Below are 21,763 nucleotides of genomic sequence, written 5' to 3' on the forward strand. Positions count from 1 at the left end.
CACCCCCAGCCTTCCAGAAGTTTCTGATTTCTAAATGGATTTTTGTTGTGGGATGAGTATTAGTTAATAAATATGGGCCAGTTGGTACCATCATTTAATTATTCTTTCATTTAATCAATGTCTACTAGTTGCCTTTTATGTTCAGGGAAGAGATTATAGAATTGAAAGATTGCAAGTTCCATGAGGGAATTTCACTTTTGAACAGATTGCTTTACAAATGGTCGACAATAACTATCTATTAAATGAATAAGCCAATGAAGAACTCTAGAAAAATGATGAAATCATACTTTCTTAAATTTGAACTCTAGCTAACCAACTTAAATCAAGAGGCATGTTTCTGCTTCTATAAAATGCATTAGCTTTCATAGATCATTATCCATTTAAAGTCTGACAAAGCAAAAACTTCCTGAGGTCAGAGGTATATCTTCTCACTGTCACATCTGTTGCCATCCAGAATTGTGTAAGCCTTCTTTTATTGAATACATACTATGTGCCAGCGGTTGTTGTAAATGTTTATAGGGATTTACACTTCCAATGTAGATCTTAAAATGAAAAACAATAAAAATGTTATATTCTAGTAATCTTAGTAAGGACAACTTCTGTCTATTCACTCAGCTCATGTTTGTGGGATGCATTAATTTATGTGCTCAGACTAATATAAGAGAACAGTACTTTATTTTAAAAAAAATATTTATTGTTGAGATTATTACAGATGTCCCTCTTCCCCCCCCCCATTGTCCCCCTCCACCCAGTTCCTGACCCACCCCTGGCCTTCACCATCCTATTGTCTATGTCCACAGGTAGTGCATATATGCATATCAGATCTTTGTTTAATCTCTTCCTGCTCCCTTACCCCCCTTCCCTCTGAGAATCATCAGTCTGCTTCATTTCCAGGCCTCTGATTCTATTTTATTCACCAGTTTATTCTAATCATTAGATTTATTATTCGTTTATTTTGACATTTAGATTCAATTCTTGATAGGTATGTATTTGTTGCCATTTTGTTGTTCATATTTGTGACCTTTTTCTTCTTCCTCTTCTTAAAGAATATCCTTCAACATTTCATATAATACTGGTTTGGTGGTGATGAACTCCTTTAGCTTTTTCTTATCTGTGAAGCTCTTTATCTGATCTTCCTTTCTAAATTATAGCTTTGCTGGTAGAGTAATCTTGGTTGTAGGTCCTTGCAATTCATCACTTGAATACTTCTTGCCACTCCATTCTGGCCTGCATAGTTTCTGTTGAGAAATCAGCTGACAGTCGTATGGGCATTCCCTTATAGGAAACTAACTGCTTTTCTCTTGCTGCTTTTAAGATTTTCTCTCTTTAGCCCTTGGCATTTTAATTATTATGTGTCTTGGTGTGGTCCTCTTTGAGTTCCTCTTGTTTGGGGTCTCTGTGCTTCCTGGACTTGTAAGTCTATTTCTTTCAACAGGTAGGGGAAGTTTTCTGTCATTATTTCTTCAAATAGGTTTTTAGTATCTTGCTCTTTCTCTTCTTCTGGCACCCCCATAATGCGAATGTTGGTATGCTTTAAGTTGTCCCATAGGCTCCTGACATTATCTTTATATGTTTTTATTTTTTCTTTTTGTTGTTCTGGTTGGGTGTTTTTTTCCCCCCTCACATTTCAAATCATTGATTTGATTCTCAGAATCCACCACTCTGCTGTTGAATCTCTGTATATTATTCTTTATTTCAGTCAGTGTATGCATAATTTCTGACTGGTTCTTTTCCATTTTTTTTGAGGTTTCTAGAAGATTCTTGAGTAACTTTATAACTGTGTTTTTGAACTCTATATTTGGTAGTTTGCATTCTTCCATTTGTGACATGTTTCTTTGTCTCCACATTTTGGCTGCTTCCCTGTGTTTCTTTCTATGTATTGGGCAGAGCTGCTATGTCTCCTTGAGTTGGTAGAGTGCCTTGTGTAGTAGGTGCTCTATAGGAACCAGTGGCTGAGCCTCCCCAGTCACCTGAAAAGGGAGCTCCAGGCACATCCTTTTGTGTACTGTGTGCACAGTCTTATTGTAGTTGAGACTTGACTGCTATTGGTGTCACTGGGAGGAATGGACCTCCAGGCCAATTGGCTATGAAGACCAGCTGTGACTACAGTGGGAGAGCTGCTGTGCAGAAGACAACCCTATGGAGCAGGACTTGCTTCAGTGGGGCTTTGGTGCTCACTGAGTCTGACCCTTGAGTATGTCTCTTATGGATGTGTGGAGTTATAATCTGATATGATCTGATGCTGACCACTGAGTACACTGACTCTTGGGTCTCCAGGAAGGTGAAAAGTCAGCCACTGCCTGGGGCCACCCAGCAGAAGCTACAGAGAAATATTCAGATTCCTCCTATTTGTATCGGGTTTTGAAGTGCCCAGATGAGGCCCAGCTATGAAGCAAGGCAGGCTGGTGCTGGTGCCAGGTCTTGGGCCTTTTATTGATAGGTTTGAGGCTCCCTGAATCAGCTGCAACTTGCTTCAGAGATTTTAGCCTGAGCAAGGACAGGCCATTCATATGCAAAAAGCCACTGCACACAGGTTGGGTGGAGTTGTAATTTGGATGAGGTGGGGTCTCAAGGAATCACCAGGGCAGAGCAAACAGAAATGGCTGCCAGTCATCCCTGCAATCAGGGAGGTCCCAGCATAGAAACAATGATCCCTGTGAGCATCTCCGTCTGGAAGAAAGCCACCCCCGAGTTCTTGCCTCGATACCAGAAAATCTAGTTCCTCCTCCTTTGTGTCTGTGTCCACCAGAGCCTTGCCCTAGTGCTGGAGCTCAGAGGAAGTGAGACCTTGTAAGTTCAGTTGGTGGTGCTGGTCTTTTAGGAGGAGCAGCTGGGTCTCCAGCAGCCTCTGTGTCACTGAGCTCCAATCCACACTGGTTTTTACAGCACATAATTCTTTTTTTTATTCTTTTTATTTCTCAGAAGGCAGAGGTCCCGTCTCCAGTTTTCCCGCAACTTGGCGCTCCGTGCTCCAGTCATCTGCCTTGCTTTGACGGGCTGCCTCCTCCCATCTGCCTCGGGCCCCCTCTCCATTGTCCCCTTTCTTCCACACCACCCAGCCAGCTTCTCCCCGGGACGCGCTGTCCTCCCTCCCCCCGTACCCGGGTGAGTCCCCTCAGGGTCTCCTCTCACGCCACCCCACAAACGGACCCCAACCCCCGCCCATCAGCTTCTCCCCCTTTGCCTTTTCTTCTCCCTCGAAGATTCCTCCATCCATCCCGACCCCGTCACTCCTCCCTCTTCTCATTCTCCTTCCTCTACATTGGCCGGCACCCTCCCACCAGCGCCTCTTCCCCCAACTCACGCTACAGCACGTAATTCTTATTGCCCATAGGTACTTCTTTTCCCAGTTCTGGGACCCTGGGCTGGAGTCTGGTGTGGAGCTGGGACCCCTTGCTCCTCCAGGCAGCCTCCACAGAGACGATCTCCCTCCCTAACAAAGTGGCACATGTGGGTGCCGGACCCTGTTCCGTGCCTCTGCACCTCTTACCAGTCTCAGTGTGCTTTCTTCTCTACTTCTCTAGGTGTAGGGATTATATTCAGTCAGCTTCCCAGCGGTTCTGGATGATGGTTGTTCTGTATTTTATTTGTAATTTTGATGTGGCTGTGGGAGGTGGCGAGTACAGGCATTTACCTATGCCACTATCTTCTGTTTTTTTTTTTTTTTTTTTTTTTCAAGAGAACTGTACTTTAGAAGTATGGGCTTAAAATCAGATTTGGCTCTGATATATATATTACATACATATTATTGAACAATTTCTTAATTTCTCTAAGTCTCAATTTCCTCATGAATAAAATGGGAATAAAAATAGCTGTCTCAAATGGCTGTCTTTTAAAAGAGAATGAAACAAGATGATGTATCAGAAGTACCTGACACAAAAAAGATGTCGATAACTCTCTTCCCTTTTTTTATTCCTCTCTTTCTCTTTTCTTCCCTCTTTATATTTATCATTAGCAACGTGACCTTCTAAAAGTTACTAAACTCTTTTAGTATTTCCTTATCTATAAAACAAGTTGGCCAATTATTTGGCTCCAAGATCCTTTGATTCTATAATGATATGATTCAGTGAAATAATAACTTAGTGTTTTTTTATATCATAAAAATCCAACTTACTGAGAGGTAATTTTGAAATGAAGCTTCTCTGGTTAGTGTGGTTACTTATGCTGCTTTGCTTTTTCCAAAAGATTCCATCACAGAACTTGGTTTAGAGGTATTTGAGTTAAGTAGGATAAAAAGATGGTTTATATTTAAATAGTATTATAACAATATATACTAAGTGCACCTATTAGTAATTATGTATTCCAAAGGATTTTTGTCTCTCTTCCTTTCCTCTACTTAGGTACTATAAAGGACACCTGGAGGCTAAGTCAACAAATCTAAAAACTCTAGGTTTAATTCACAGAGCATCAAAGGGGCTAATAAAATCTATTGAAGATGGCGGAATAGATTCTGTGATGGAATGGGAAGTGGATGAAGTGCTGAACTGGACAAATACACTGAACTTTGATGAGTAAATACATGTTACTATTCTTGGGGAACAAGGGCAGGCATCATATTTTTATTTCTAATATTTTCCACTCCCAAGTTGAATCTAGGGGGTCACAGACATAATCTCCTCTCCCCAAAATGAGTATGCATTACTTGTCTTGAAAGAAAGAAGAAGAAATGAGGGTGAAAGGTATAAAAGGGATGATCTAAAAATAGGAAAAAGAAAAACTAGAAAGGTGTTCTTTACTGTCAGACTTTATTCTTAGGCCTTAGTCTAAATCTGCTTTATTTTTTACTTTGGGATTTAGAAACAAGGCTAAGAACATGCAATTAATAATATAAAGAATTTCCTTAATGTATAGTCCTTGATCTTCCCAATGTGAAACATTAAAAAGTTATTCTTTTTCAGTGACATACTATGGCCCTTGGAAAACTAATTTTTTAGGAATTTTTTGGTGTGTGATGAAATTGAAAAATATTTAATATAACCATCAGGGAAATTCAAGTTAAAACCACAATAAGATCCTACTTCAGACCCACTATGATAGCTATAATAAAAAAGATAGATAGTAACACATTGTCAAGGAGATGAAGGAATTAGAACCATTATAAACTGCCAGTGGAAATATATAATGGTGTAGCCATATTGGAAAATAATCTGGCAGTTTCTCATGGTTAAACTTGAACTTGCCATATAATTGAGCAATTGTAGTCCTCGGTATATATGCACAAGAGAAATAAAAATGTTCATGTAAAACTTTTACATAAATGTTTATAGCGGCATTATTTACAATATAACCAAAAAGTAGAAACAACGCAAATATTCATCAACTGGTGAATGGGTAAATAAAATGTGGTATATCCATACAATGGAATATTATTCTACAATAAATAGAAATGCTGATACATGCCACAGTATTGATAAACCCGATAAGTGAAAGAAGCCAGTCATAAAGGACCACATATTATATGACTCCATCTATATGAAATGTGCAGAATAGGCAAATCCATAGAGATGGAAAGTAGATTAGTGGTTGCCTAGGGCTGAGACTTATGGGGATTGGGAGGTGATAGCTAAGAGGTACATTTTCTTTTTGGAAAATGAAAATGTTCTGAAATTGACTGAGTACACTAAAAGCCATTGGGTTATACACTTTAAATGGGTGAGTTCTATGGCATGTGGATTATATCTCAAAAAGATTTCAATATATTGAGTATTTACTCAGCTACAGTAATGAATGTGAATATTGCACAGATGAAAGGCAGAAAAAATAAAATGAAGATGCTGTGCATGAAGAAACATAAGAAAAAGGAAGAGAGAAAAGAAAATAGGATAGAAAAAAATCAACATGTCATTCTATCTAATAAAGAGGGAATATGCTATTTGACCCTCACACCATCCCAAAGGTGGCAGTGCCCACAGCCAATAAGGAGGAAATATGCTAATACACTGTCCTGCCCTCAAAGATGGCAGCACCCATAGCCAATAAGGAGAGAATATGCTCATTGACTGCCACGCCCTCAAATATGGTGGTGCCCACAGTCACAAGATGGTGGTGCCCAGTCCCCTCAGACCCGCCATGTGCCTGCCTTCAGAGTCCCCCAATCCCCTTTGATTCTATAATGATATGATTCAGTGATATTATAACTGCCCAGGGCCGGCCATAGGCACAGGCAAGCCTTGAATCGTGGCTGCCCAGCCGATGCCCGAGGTCTTGGCTGCCCAGCCACCCAGGGCTGGCCTGAGGCGCAGGAAAGCCTGGATGGCAGCTGCTCAGCCACTCAGAGCCACCCAAGGCTCAGGTAACCAGGGCCAACTGAGGCCTGCGCTGCCGGCAGTGGCAGCAGCAGAGGTGTGATGAGGCGTCACCTTCCCCTGATCGCTGGGTCACTTCCCACCCCTGAGGGCTCCCGGACTGTGAGAGGGGGCAGGCCGGGCTGAGGGACTCCCTCTCCAGTGCATGAATTTTCATGCACCAGGGCCTCTAGTATAACAATAAAACAGCAAGAAGAGAATTGAACAAGAATCAGAGAAGAGCATAATGAAAAAAGGAAAGATGACAAAGGAAAAGAAAGAATAAGAAAATAGAAAAAAACAATAAGAAAGAAGATAAGGATATATTAGAAAATATAAAGGGAAAGATAAGAAGAAATGAAGAACTAATTATTCATAGTAGATAGATGCTCTAAGATATCTTGTACTAATAGTAAAAAGAGATTGTTGTGATTCAATATTTTGTCCAAGCCATAATATTGGGATTCCCTATCGACAGCACATCTGTGATTTTTGGGACACTGAATAAACACAGACAATAATAATGATGCAAGAAATGACATCCAAAGAAAGGAACTGTAATGCTGTACTTTTAAAACTTTTTTAAATATATTTTTTATTGATTTCAGAGAGAAAGAGAGAGGGGGAGAGAGAGAGAGAAACATCAATGACGAGAGAATTACTAATAGGCTGCTTTCCACATTCCCCACACTGTGGATCTAGCTTGCAACCTGGGCATTTGCGCTGACTGGGAATCAAACCATGACCTCCTGGCTCACAGATCAACACTCAATCTCCAAGCAATGCAGGCCAGCATTTTTAAAAAACGTTTTTTGTATAAAATTTTTGTATAAACTTTAAAAAATCAAAAGTATATACATTTAATATTATTTTGTATTAGTTTCAGGTGTACAGCATAGTGGTTAGACAATCACATACTTTATTTAATGCTATACTTGGACTTTTTTCCCCCTAAGGGTAAAAGTTGCGGGATAGCGAATGGGGTGGCGGAGGGAGGAAAGAGTGGTCAGGTTCATTTTTAATGAGCTTCTGAGAGCAGGATAGAGAATTTTCTCAAGTAAGCTTTTGAAATCCTGATTAGCCTTTCCCTTATATTGTTGGCTAATTCAAGTGAAGGCCAGAGAGCTTTAGTGAAAGATTTCTCCAAAATCTACCCCAATATTCTATATTCCATCACTATCTACACTAATAAAAGAGAAACATGCAAATTTTTTTCAGTGTCTTATTTATTGTGTCATTTATTTTTTATTTTTTTAATTAAATCTTTATTGTTCAGATTATTACAGTTGTTCCTCTTTTTTCCCCCCATAGCTCCCCTCCCCCTGGTTTCCACCCCACCCTCCGCCCTCACCCACCCCTCTGTCCATCCATAGGTGCACGATTTTTGTTCAGTCTCTTCCCACATCCCCCACACCCCTCCCCCCCCCCCCCCCCAAGAATAGTCAGTCCACTCCCTTTCTATGCCCCGGATTCTATTATAATCACCAGTTTATTCTGTTCATCAGATTATTTATTCACTTGATTTTTAGATTTACTTGTTGATAGATGTGTATTTGTTGTTCATAGTTTGTATCTTTACCTTTTTCTTCTTCCTCTTCTTAAAGGATACCTTTCAGCATTTCATGTAATACTGGTTTAGTGGTGATGAACTCCTTTAGCTTTTCCTTATCTGTGAAGCTCTTTATCTGACCTTCAATTCTGAATGATAGCTTTGCTGGATAAAGTAATCTTGGTTGTAGATTCTTGGTATTCATCACTTTGAATATTGCTTGCCACTCCCTTATGGCCTGCAAAGTTTCTGTTGAGAAATCAGCTGACAGTCATATGGGTACTCCTTTGTAGGTAACTGACTGTCTTTCTCTTGCTGCTTTTAAGATTCTCTCTTTGTCTTTTGCTCTTGGCATTTTAATGATGATGTGTCTTGGTGTGGTCCTCTTTGGATTCCTTTTGTTTGGGATTCTCTGTGCTTCCTGGACTTGTAAGTCTATTTCTTTTACCAGGTAAGGGAAGTTTTCTGTCATTATTTCTTCAAATAGGTTTTCAATATCTTGCTCTCTCTCTTCTGACACCCCCATAATTCGTATGTTGGTATGCTTAAAGTTGTCCCAGAGGCTCCTTACACTATCTTCATATTTTTGGATTCTTTTTTCTTTTTGCTTTTCCTGTTTGGTGTTTTTTGCTTCTTCATATTTCAAATCTTTGACTTGATTCTTGGGATCCTCTAGTCTGCTGTTGGATCTCTGTAAATTATTCTTTATTTCAGTCAGTGTATGCTTAATTTCTGATTGGTCTTTTTTTATATCTTTGAGGGTCTCACTAAATTTCTCAGAGGTTTCTAGAAGATTCTTAAGTAACCTTATAACTGTGGTTTTGAACTCAACCATTTGCTTTCAGCCATTTCTTTCATTTGTGACTTGTTTCTTTGTTTCCACATTTTGGCTGCTTCCTTGTGTTTGTTTCTATGTATGGGTAGCTGCTAAGTCTCCTTGAGTTGATAGAGTGGTCTTCTGTGGTTGGCATCCTATAGGGCCCAGTGGCTCAGCCTCCCCAGTCACCTGAGGTGGACGCTCTTGGTGCACCCCTTTGTGGGCTTTGTACACAGTCTTGTTGTAGTTAAGCCTTGATTGTTGTAGGTAACACTGGGAGGGATTGACCTCCAGGCCAATTGGCTGTGACAATCAGCTGTGTCTGCAGTGGGAGAACTTCTGTGCTGGAAACTCCAGGGCAAGACTTGCTTCAGTGGGGCTTTGGTGCTCATTGAGTCTGCCCCCTGAGTGTGTCCTTTATGGATCTGAGGAGCTGCAATCTGGATGGTCTCACTCTGACCACCAGGCACACTGGCTCCTGGATCTCTAAGGAGGTGCTAATCTAGCCTCTTCCTGAGGCTACCCAGCAGGAGCTCAGCTGTGAAGCAATGCAAGTTGCCCTGGGGCCTTGGGCCAGCTGCAGTTTGTTAGGTAATTATCAGATTGCAAAGGGCCAGGCCTTTCATATGAAAAAGCCGGCACACAGCTTGGGTGGGGCGGGGGTCCCAGGGGATCAACATGGCGGAGCAAGCAGCTATGGCTGCCCTAAGAGGCCCCATTTCTCAGTGTCCTGGCAATCGCTGCAAGCACCTCTGAGAGAAAGCTGCCCTTTAGTTCCGACCGATGCCAGACAGTCCAGTTTCTCCCGTATGAGTCTGGGTCCCCAGAGACTCGCCCAGAACTTGAGCTCAGAGCTTGAGACTCCCTACCGATTGAAAAATACAACTGTGTCCTCAGCTACCAGCCCTCTCTGCCGGGGTCCGACTCCAGCGGGTCCAGGGGTCCCCAAAGGTGTGGACGGAGTCGGCGAAGAAGGAATGACACGGAGACAGCGTTCAGTTGATCAGCAGCCTAGCCAGGATCTCCGGCCAAGTTCTGGTCTGGATCTCCAGCCAGGTTCTGTGTCCATGTTCTCTTGCTAGGTTCTCCAGGTTCTCCAGCCAGGTTCTGTAGCCATGTTCCCTCACTAGGTTCTCCAGCCAGGTTCTGTCCAGGTTCTCCAGCCAGGTTCAGTCACCAGGTTCTAGTCAGGTTCTCTTGCCAATTTCTGTAGTCAGGTTCAGTCCAGGATCTTTTGCCATGTTCTCTCGCTAGGTTCTGTCTCTAGGTTCTGAGGCCAGTTTCTTTCCAGGATCTTTTGCCATGTTCTCTCCAGCGAAGTTCTTCTGTCTCTAGAGAACGTTCTGTGTAGGTTCTGTGCCTAGGTTCTGTCTCTCTTTCTGTCTTGTTACATCTGTATTTATACCAGTTGATTCAATCCTATCAATCTCTATTACAAAGGTTAGGGCGTTTCTTATCTCCATTCCAGGGAGTAAAGATTATGTAGCTTAAGCATGATTGTTCGTAGTTAAAGTGATTAATTACCCGCCTGGCACTTAGTTAAGAGGTTTTATTCCCTCCCTAACTTCAGGGGAAAATCCCTACCTGGGGAAACAACCTTTCTCAAAGACCTTGGTTAAAACACATAGTGCCAAGAAGGTGAGCAAACATATTAAGAACAGTATGCCATATATGCCAGGTCCCTTGAAACAGCAAGCATGGACCGGCTCCCGGCACCTCTCTGCATGCGCCTCCATACCTCTGTACTTTACTTCCGCACCACAGCTCCTCTGAGACTCTGTATGCTTTTCTCTTTCCTTCTAGTTGTAGAATTTCCACTCAGCCAGCCTCCCTGTGGTTCTGGATGATGTCCGTTTTGTCTTTTTGTTGTATTTTTGAAGTGGTTGTGTGAGGCAGCAATTTCAGGTGTTTACCTATGCTGCCATCCTGGTTCCTCCAAAACATGCAAATTAACCATCACTCCATCACTCTGCTACACCCACAAGCCATGCCCACCAGCCAATCAGGAGTGAGTATGCAAATTAACCAGACTAAGATGACAGCGGCCACAAAGCTGGAGTGAGCAGGAGGCTTGGGTTGCCCCTGGCGATGGAGGAAGCCAAGCTTCCCGCCTGCCCTGGCCGGCCCTGGGCTCTTCTCAGGGCTACAAAGTTTCAATTATAGAAGATAAATAAATCACAGATACCTGCTTCCAGCCTGCCGTTGCCTCTGCTCAAGGAGGCGCTGAAAAAAAAAAGAATGAAAGGAGAGGCTGGGATCTTGCGTTGCCAGGCGGTGTGGCCAGCCTGAAAATGGCCCTCAGCCCCTCACTCAGGCTGGCCAGGCACCTCAGTGGGGACCCCCACCCTGAAGGGAGTGTGGCCAGTCTGAAAACGGCCCTCAGCCCCTCACTCAGGCTGGCCAGGCACCCCAGCAGGACCCCCACCCTGATCCAGGACACCCTTCAGGGCAAAGCAGCCAGCCCCCACCTGTGCACCAAGCCTCTATCTATACTAATAAAAGGGTAATATGCAAATTGACCCTAACAGCAGAACAACTGGGAATCACTGGTCACTATGACACGCACTGACCTCCAGGGGGGCAGACGCTCAATGCAGGAGCTGCCCCCTGGTGGTCAGTGTGCTCCCACAGGGGGAGCTCTGCTCAGCCACAAGCCAGGCTGATGGCTGTCAGTACAGCGGTGGTGGCAGAAGCCTCTCCCGCCTCAGCAGCATTAAGGATCCGACTGCAGCTTAGGCCTGCTCCTCGCTGGCAAGTGGACATCCCCCGAGGGCTCCTGGGCTGCCAGAGAGATGTCTGACTGCCAGCTTAGGCCCAATCCCCGGGGGAGTGGTCCTAAGCCAGCAGGTGGACATCCCCCAAGGGGTCCCAGACTGTGAGAGGGCACAGGCCGGACTGAGGGACTCCCCCAAGTGCACAGATTTTTGTGCACCCGGCCTCAAGTTGGAATATAATTAGAATGATGCAATTGAGTGTGAGGGGAGGAAATAAACAGGCATCTCAGCCACCTGCCATACCCTTCTCTGGTAGGGGATTACATTTCTAATGGTCTCTTTGTGGAAGAAAGGACAAAAACATTAAACCAGTAAGACTTGAAGTGGTTTTTTGTATCATATACTCTATGTTGGATGAGATGAATACACCTAGCTATGACATGGAAAGACTAACAGAAAATTTCTTTCTTTTTAATGCAGATACTTCACACTTCCAAATTATGTACAATTTCTAGCAGTTTATTCTCTCATTTAGGCACAATCATAATTTGGAACCAACTTTGAATTCTTAGGAAGCAAGTTTTTCTACTGAGCCCTGGACAACAAATATTTCAAATAGAATCCAGTGTGATAATTTGGGATTATTTCAGTAGCCTTACTAATCCCAAGCTGCTGATTATGAGGCAAGACCAAACTTTGCAGAGATCTTCCCCCAGCTGACTGCAGACATTAGGTATAAGCCAGCACCTTCTTCCCAGTGCATTTATGGTCTCCACACTCTACTTTCCTGTTAGATCTTTGCAGTCATCTAGATGTTCGTAACTCACCTTGTTTGATGAGAATTTCAGAGTCTGACATTTTTCTTCAGGAGAATTGGTAGCCACTAATTTCTTGGAGAGTATCCTTCAAAATCTGTGGGCAGTTTTCACTAGTCAGACCATTAGATTGACATAAATGTGTTAAACACTGATATTGAGTGATACAAACCAGGTTCTTCCCCAGCAACTTTTGTGCTAGCCCCTTGTCATGACGGATGGCCATGTGCATCTGCAGATGCGCATTGCAACAATATCAACTGAGCACAATATTATAATTTGGAAGAATGAATAGAGACAGCTTCACTGTTGGACTCACAGACACTGATGAGTATTGTTGCAAATTCTGCAGTATCTAGAGATGTGTTGCTGCAGGCACTTAGAATGTAACCCCCCACGTCACCATCACTGAGCTGCCCGCAATGCTGCATGGTGGCTAATGTTCTTGTTGGATTTTCAGGGGCATATACTCTATCTACCAGATGGTCCACTTCCAGGATCTTCATAATTTTCAAATTGCATATGAATTTTGAAATAACCTAACTAATCAGCAGTTGGGGTATCTTAAATAATTTCCTGATGATCAATTATTAACTGTGTTGGCGGGGGATCTTTGCCTATGTGTGTGAGGGGTAGTTTCTATATCTGAAGCTGTTCCTTCAATTTCTAGGATATGTAGTTACATGGCCTCTCTGGCTAGGGACTTCCAGACCACTAAAATGTTAACTTTGCATCCCTGAGGAATTCATTATAGATTCCACATGTAGAATAGTAATTATTCTATAATTACTATCTTAAAAATGTCCTAGAGAGAAAGACAAATTAGCGCTATGATATGAGCAGTGTGGTAATGCTATCACCAGACTGTTGCTTCTATTTATAAAACTTAGATTTTTTTATCACTGTTTTTATTAGTTACATAGTTACATATGTTCCTTATGAGAAGTTCTTTTTAAATAATTGTCCTAATATCAGGTAAAGCTAGGCCAGTGATCAGCCTTAGTTAAATAGGGCATATGTTTGTAACCAAGACTGTCAGGTGTCCTTGAAGGTGGAATGAAAACCTTTCGGTATATAAATCCAAGGAAGCAGGTGATAGACACCCAGCTCTTCATAGTGATCCTAAACAATCGCTGAAAGTCTGCCTAAATTTAAGGTCAATCCAGATTGAACTGTCTCCTAAGAGGTCCTGGGAAGAGGTTCTTGCATTTTTTTATGTAACAGTGACCCAGCAATATCCCATTTAAGGCCATAGAATAAAGTTCTTGGAGCAAGAAGAGGTAGGAGTAACAAAAGGAGCTGACTTTAGACACAGTACTTAAGATATTTAAATGTTCTTGGATAACATATACCTTCCTAAAACAAAAACACTTCAGGAACACAAAGCTAGTAAGAGTAATTCAGTGGAATAAATGAATTCTTGGAATATCATTTTTTTACACGACAATTCCAATCCTCCTCATACATTCTCTGCCAGGCCCCTTTCAGTACCTCCTGTGACCAGTTTCTTACCTGATTTCTGGGGTGCAGTTGGAAGAAAGGAGGCTTGGGAAAGGGGACACAGAGCCTAAAATGAAGTGGAACAGTTGCAGGAAACCTGCCTTTCAGAGTATTTCCTCATGAGACCTTGCCCTTCCCTATTTGACCTCTTCTCAGGCTACCCTGGTTTTCCTATTTCAGTCTATCTAAGGAACTTAGGTGGCAGCTGCATGTGCCCTATTTGAATGCGACCTCTCATGTTTACAGCACACTGCAAAGACTGCACATTGCTCTACTAACATCGTAAAGCACATGCACTAAATTTCTGTTAACATGTCAGAGACAGTAGGTCTGCAATCCAGAACCAAGGACAAAGATTTTCTCTTTTTCCCTCCCAGAGAATTTTCTGTCCATACTTTCAATTTAGAAGTTAACTAACATCTTAGTAGGTATTCAAATGAAGACATGATCTCAAAGGAATGGAACAGGATAAGATGAGGAGAGGTGTGCTGAGGGACCCAGGGCACTAGGATGGTACATGGTGGGTACCATTTTTAAACTTCCTGCAACTTCCTGTCCTAGAGGTTGTCTTGGGTGCATGAGAGCTACTTGGAGGTGGGAAAGTCATGAGGATGAAACATTTGGACAAGTGAGTTTGTTGTCATTGCGATTTCACAAAGGAAGTGGAATTGTAGAAGTAGCCTAAGCGTGAACTGATAAGTCAATTACTTCCTAATAAACCAATTTAATTTAATGTCTATATAATGTGCTTAGGTATGTTGCCAACTGGAAGGAAATTGCTACAAGCGACTCTTCAGTTAACTTCAAAAGTAGGTGATTTTTAGCAATACTTTATGGGAAGTTCTTCTGAACAAAAATGATACATTCCACATATGTACACATTTCTTAGCACCTAACATTTCCACACCCTGCACAGTATATAGACATAAGTAAATTTGCCAAGTCATTATTATCTTATAGTAAGACTGTCAATTGGAAATAGAAGGATTTTTTATTTTATATAGGGTTAAATTTTTTTCCAGTTTGAAACCATACTTCATTTTCAATGTAGCTAGAAATATCCAATAGCTATATATTTTTAAGCAGAAAAGAGCTCCTTTACTTTTCCTTCTTATAGCATTATTAGCACAAAAGATAACATTTCTGTTTATAAATGATACTGAGTGTCTATAAAAATGAATGTATTTTATTTGTGGAAATTAAAAATTTTAAAGCACAGAATGCATTTTTAGAAAACCAATTTTACTACTTTTACCCATTTATGGTTAACAGTTGGAATGTTAGAATGTACTTAGGTAATGTATAGTTAAGTAAATCAAATCAAATAAGGAATTCAAAAGCAACTGATCTTCTTGAGTTATTCATGAATCCTTTTCTAAAGTTGCATACTTCATGGTTTCAATTATTAAATAAAAATTATTTAGTGAGCAAACTTCACTTGACTAAATAAATGCCTCAAAATATAAGAAGTAATGTTTAGGTTCTATGCCACTCTTGTCCCTCAGTGGTCCAAAACACAGAGCAGTTGAAGAAGCACAGCATCATAACCCAGAAATATCAACACCTAACACAGCCAAGTCTAATCATGGTTGTTGTATAGTCTGAGCTTAGGAGTTCTCTCCTGCTGTCATCTGTGGGAGGCGGTAACACGGAGAAGTTACAATTGTGGAGAGCTGGTTCAGAGTGCCTGGTGTTGATTTTTGGCTCTACTGCTTACTGGCTGTGTGATCTTGGGCAAGTTACTAGTTCAGTTTCCTCTTCTGTAAAATTAGATTAACAATAGTACAAGGTTATAGGTAGCAGTGACGTACTAAGGAAAAACGTGTGAAGAGCTTAGACTAGTTCAGTGATGGCGAACCTATGACACGTGTGTAAGAGGTGACACGCGAACTCATTTTTTTGGTTGATTTTTCTTTGTTAAATGGCATTTAAATATATAAAATAAATATCAAAAATATAAGTATTTTACTATGGTTGCAAATATAAAAAAATTTCTATATGTGACACAGCACCAGAGTTAAGTTAGGGTTTTTCAAAATGCTGACACGCCGAGCTCAAAAGGTTCGTCATCACTGGACTAGTTCCTGGCAGGGAATTCATACTCTATAATTAGCCTTAACCTAGCCACTGTGTCCAGCTCATTGCTACCACCACCCCACGGTCCAGGTTGCTATCATACCTCTGCAAGCTTGTGTGACAGCCTCCAAACCTATTACCCCTTTCCCTCCCCTCCCCCCGCCCCAGGCCATTCCCCACACAGCAGACAGTGATCTTTCACAATGTAAACCAACGCAATTAGTACACAGGATCCCTTCTTTAGCAATCCCATGTGGGAGTGCTAACTTACAGTGTTTTATAGTATTAACTCATTTGATCTTCAGCCCAATGAGTTCTATTATCTGCATTTTCAGATGAGCAAGCAAAGAGATGGGTTACTTGCTCAGGGTCTCACAGTAAGAACCTGTGAGGGCTGCCAGCTCCAGAACCCATGTCCTAACCAGGACCACTTCTGCTCCCTCTCCGTTTTCACTGCGCTTGGACCCAAGTCCTGACTTTAGGATGGCTCTGGCTCTGGCTCTGGCTCTGGCTCTGGCTCTGGCTCTGGCTCTGGCTTAGCTTTCCACTCTAATCATGTCCCACTTGCCCCCTCACTCACAGCCTCTTGCCTGTTCCTCAAACATTCTGTGGTTTCCACTTTGGGGGTTTAATGGAGTTGGTGGTCTTCTACAGAACAGTTTTAGGGAACTATCTTCACTAAGGGCAGGGAGTTGTCCTGTTTGCTGCTGAATCCCCAATGTGTGTAGCACACAGTAAGTTTTCAATGACAGATCAAAGAACAGAAAGGAATGACAAGTAAAAACAGTGGGAGCATAGAATATAAAATATTGAGTTAAAAGATTACAGCCCTAGCCGGTTTGCCTCAGTGGATAGAGCATTGGCCTGCAGACTGAAGGGTCCCAGGTTTGATTCTGGTCAAGGGCACATGCCCAGGTTGCCAGCTCAATCCCCAGTAGGAGGCAGCCAATTAATGATTCCTTCTCATCATTGATGTTTCCATCTCTCCCCCTTTCTCTCCCTCTAAAATATATTTTAAAAAGAGAGAGCGATTACAGGCATACCTTGGAGATATGGCGGGTTCAGTTCCACACCATCTCAATAATGCAATAAAGTGAATCATAGTCTTTTTGCTTGTGGAGGGTCTTGCTTTCCATTTGTAAAAAAAAAAAAAAAAAAAAAAAAAAAAAAAAAAAAGCGATATCTGTGAAGCATAATAAAGTGAAGTGCCACGAAACGAGGTCTGCCTGTACCGATGGCAGACAGGTGGAAAGATACAGTATGATGATTGGAAGGAGCACAGGAGAAAGTGAAATTTATTTTAAGTGGGAGAGGTCTGCATTTATAGCTGAAGTCAGTAGAAGGTGAGACATTGAAGGTGCTGGCACTGGAGAAGAGGAGAGAATGTGTGCCACTTCTTCAACAGCACAGGGTAATCTAATCCAGATATTTGGAAACTTTAGCTCTAGAGAGAGAAAAGGCTTCTATTCATTTATGAATAAAAAACTGTTAGCTAGTAGTGAATTATTGGGCACTAACTAAACGCCACGCTAAATGCTAAGTTCTTTACATGCACATTACACTTAATTCTTACAAAAATGATTAGGTATGCGCTGTTGTTAGCCCCATTTTATAGATGAGGACACTGGGACTTAGGTTAAATAACTTGCCACAATTTGCACAGCTAATCCTATATAATAAAAGCCTAATATGCAAATTGTCCCCTCAACCAAGAGTTCAACCGATTTGACCAGGGGGCAGGGCTGTCCAGGCAAACCGCGGGAAGAGAGGCCCTGGCCCGCGACAGTGGCATGCAGCCATGGGGAGGGAGGTCCCAGCCGGCAGCCAGCAGCTGCTAGGGACCCTATCTGTGAACAAATTTCATGCACTGGGCCTCTAGTTAGTAATAAATCAAACTCAAACCCAAGTCCTTCAGAGCCTTTTGTAGAGATAAACAATGAAATATAGTAGGAAACAGTAGGATGAACTAAAAAACTTGGGACATTTATGGCTTCAGTTAAGTAGGATATAAAGATAGGTGCTCTAACAGTGGTGAAAGGAATGTGGAATAGACCTTAGCCTGGTATATTGAATGAGTCTATATCTTATCACATTAGGCATCTTTCTAAACATTTGTCATTTCTCTCTCTCTAGGTTTCAGGTTTCAACAAGAACAGAAATATATATATGACTATTCAGCGATATCAGAGGGCATGGGAACATCAGATAATACTTCATATGGAAATACTTAAGAAGAACCAAATTTTACTAGCCTAACACCTAATTCCCCTTATGGAACATAAATATAAAGTACTCTTTTCTTTTTTGAGCTATAGCCCTTCAAACCCTGATTACATTCGCTATACCTAAGAGATAAGTTATTCTGACTAGAATGACATATATTCTTGGCACAGAATCTACCCAATTAAGGAAGATTAAAAAGAAATAGAACATTGGACTAGATACAGTGGTCATAGAAAATACAGAAATTATTTCTGGTATTCTGAAAACTAATATTCTGACCATCACACTTAAATAAATATGCTTAGGTGCAAAAATCTTCAGCTTGTTTTTCTTCCTTTTTGAGGTATCTTCTATTTGAGCAATCACATCAGGCAGAATTCTTTTCACATTAAAAAAAAGAGGGGGGAGTCGGGGACAGTATAGCACATTCTCTTTTTATTAGGAAAGCAATAGGCTTACTAGAAGCCCCAGCCCTAGTCACCTTAGACATCCTTGAACAAAACAAGATCACTGGGGCACCCTTAGCTGAAGAAGCTGGAAAAGCAAGAACCTGTCTTTTGGCTTCCACAGTGGGAGGAGTCGAAGACTGGAGATGACTGTTGAGTCAAGAAAGAATCCAGCACACCCTCCAGGTCTAAGCACCCTCTACTGCTGCCTGCCATCACACTTATCACACCGTCTTTAAAAATCTGTCTACAATCCTAATGACCAGAGCTTATAGCCCCAACTATAAAAAAACAATTAAACCTGGCCTATGTGACTCAGTGGTTAGAGCATCGACCTGAGCACCAAAGGGTCTCAGGTTTGATTCCAGTCAAGGGCACATACCTAGGTAGCAGGTTGGATCCTCTGAGGGTTGGGGTGCCTGCAGGAGGCAACCAATCAATGTGTCTCTCTCACATCTATGTTTCTTTCTCTCTCTCTCTCTCTGCTGTCTCTCCCCTTCCCTCCCTTCCAATCGCTAAAAACCAATGGAAAAAATGTCCTTGGGTGAGGATTAACCAAAAAACAAAACAACCCCCCCCCCACACACACACAGACATATACACACAAATAAGCAGTAACAGACCTATTGTATTTAAGAAAAACATATTTATTGAAATATAATTTACATATAAATTCACCCATTTGAATGTTGAGTTTTGACAAATGTAATTTTCACAACAATTAAGTCATAAAGCATTTCTATCACCCTCAAAATGTGCATCTTTGCAGTCAATCCACTCATTCCACCCCAAGCCCTGGGACCTCTGATCTTTCAAACACTACAGCTCTGCCATTTCTAGGATGCCGTATAAATGGAGTGAGACTACATGTAGCCTTTTTTGGTCCAGTTTCTTCCATTTAGCATAATGCTTTTGAGAGTCACTCTGTTGTTGCTTGCATCAGCTGTTCATTCTTTTTTAAATGACAATTGTATGATTAAACCACAATTTGTATATCCATTCACCAGTCAATGGGCATCTGGTTGTTTCCAGTTTGGGATCATAATGAATACAGGTGCTATGAACATTCATATCCTCTTCTTTATGGGGACATGTTTTAATTCCTCCTGGGAAATACCTGGGAGTGGAATTGCTGAGGCAAGCAATCTATATATATAAAAGCCTAATATGCAAAGTGTCCCCTTGGGAGTTCAACCAACTAGGAGTTTGATCACTTTCTATGATGTGTGCTAACCACCAGGTGGCAGCACGGAACAAAGGAAGGCCCCTGCCGGCAGCCGGCAGCTGGGGAAGGGGAGGCCCCGGCTGGTGTCCGGCAGGCACTAGGGACCCTACCCATGCACGAATTTCGTGCACTGGGCCTCTAGTAACTATATATTAACTGTTTTATAAGAATGTTTTTCTAAAGTGACTGTACCATTTTGCATTTCTACCAGCAATGAATCAGTTTCAGATGCTCCACTTGGTTTTGTCACTTGGGGTTGTCAGATGTTTCATCTCAGTGGTTCTAGTGGATGTATAGTGAATGTTTTCATTCTGACTTTAGTTTGCATTTTCCAAATGCCTTATGATGTTGAGGATCTTTAATGTGCTTACTTACCTTTGGATATCTTTTTTGGCAAAATGTCTGTTCAAATCTTTTACCCATTTTTAATTACTTAAATGTGTATTTTGTTAAAAGATTTTAAGATATATTTTCAAAACAAATCCTTTATCAGATACTGTTTTGCCATTCTGTGACTGGTACTTTCCTTTTCTTAAACAATGTCTTTTTGGGAGAAAAGTTTCTAATTTTAATAAAGCCTCAGTTACAATTTTTTCTTTATGGTTCATGCTTTTAGTGTCTTGTCTAGGAAATCTTAAACCAAGGTCACAAAGGAGTCCTTATCCAGATTTTATAATTTTAGGTCTCACAATTAAGTATATTTTAATTTAATGATTATATACTAAAGGGTGTCCCAAAATTCACGCAAGAAGTAATTTTGATAGAAAACACAGGTTTATAATTAAAAATTGTACATTTTTTATTGATTCATAAAGTATACAATATAGGGTTATGTATAGAATAGCATATCGGGTAAATGGCCTCCACGGCTTTGCTGGCACATACGCACTCTTTTGTTGAAATTTTCCATGACTGTTTTGCATAAATGTGGCTGAATTTCATTGATCACCAAAACGGGAAATTACACGACCAGGAAATGACTCATGCAGTAATTGAATTGTTTCTCGGGCTGAAATTGTCACATTTGGGGTTCAGAAAATCCACGAGTGATTGTTGAGAAACAAATGCATCCACAACGTGTCACTGTTTGGTGTGGATTTTGGGCTGGAGGCATCATCGGACCATTCTTCTTCGAAAATGAGGCTGCTCAGGCAATAACAGTTAATGGTGCTCGCTATCGTGACATGATAATCCAGTTTTCTGTGCCTAAATTGCAAGATACGGATGTGGATGACATGTGGTTTCAACAAGACGGTGCCACATGCCATACAGCCCGAGAAACAATTCAATTACTGCATGAGTCATTTCCTGGTCGTGTAATTTCCCATTTTGGTGATCAGAATTGGCCGCCCAGATCATGTGATTTAACACCGTTGGACTTTTTTCTTTGGGGTTCTTTGAAGTCTAAGGTTTATGCCAACAAGCAAGCCCACGACCACCCACGCCTTGAAGGAGGAAATTGAGCACTGTATCAATAAAATTCAGCCACATTTATGCAGAATAGTCATGGAAAATTTCAACAAAAGAGTGCATATGTGCCAGCAAAGCTATGGAGGCCATTTACCCAATATGCTATTCTATACATAACCCTATACTGTATCCTTTATGAATCAATAAAAAATTTACAATTTTTAATTATAAACCTGTGTTTTCTACCAAAATTACTTCTTGCATGAATTTTGGGACACCCTTTAGTATAGTGGGAGGGAAGGTTTGAAATTCATTTCCTTGCATATGGATATGCACTAATTTTTAGGAAGACTATCCTTTCCCTATTATGCTACCTTGGAGCCCTAGCTGAAAATGGCATATATGTGAGTCTATTTCTGGATTCTTTATCCTGTTCCATTGATCTTTTTGTCTTGTCTTTATGGCAATACCATTTTTGTTATTATGGATTTAGCTTAAGTTGACCAAACTTGTTTTTTTCTTCTTTTTGTTAATCCTCACTTGAGGATATATTTTTTTCCCCATTGATTTTTAGGGAGAATGGAAGAGAGAAGGAAAGACAGAGAGAAACATCAATGTAAGAGAAATGCATCTATTGGTTGCCTCCTGCATGTGCCCGGACCAGGGCCCGGGCCAGGGAGGAGCCTGCAACCAGGGTACATGCC

The 21,763-nt window shown here is 41.3% G+C and overlaps 1 protein-coding gene across 1 annotated transcript in view; it reads left to right on the forward strand.

Annotated features, from left to right (window-relative positions):
* The window catches only part of LOC308524388 (protein MFI), a 91,367-nt gene extending 72,644 nt beyond the window's left edge, over positions 1–18,723 (forward strand). Inside the window, exons 6-8 of the mRNA XM_081098783.1 lie at positions 4,341–4,511; positions 14,433–14,488; positions 17,889–18,723. Coding sequence (XP_080954909.1) covers positions 4,341–4,511; positions 14,433–14,488; positions 17,889–17,986 — 325 coding nt within the window. The 3' untranslated portion in view covers positions 17,987–18,723. The remainder of the gene's footprint in view (positions 1–4,340; positions 4,512–14,432; positions 14,489–17,888) is intronic.
* Positions 18,724–21,763: the final 3,040 nt, after the last annotated feature.

This window comes from Myotis nattereri, assembly GCF_964212035.1.
Source record: "Myotis nattereri genome assembly, chromosome: 9".
In the NCBI taxonomy this organism is placed as follows: domain Eukaryota; kingdom Metazoa; phylum Chordata; class Mammalia; order Chiroptera; family Vespertilionidae; genus Myotis; species Myotis nattereri.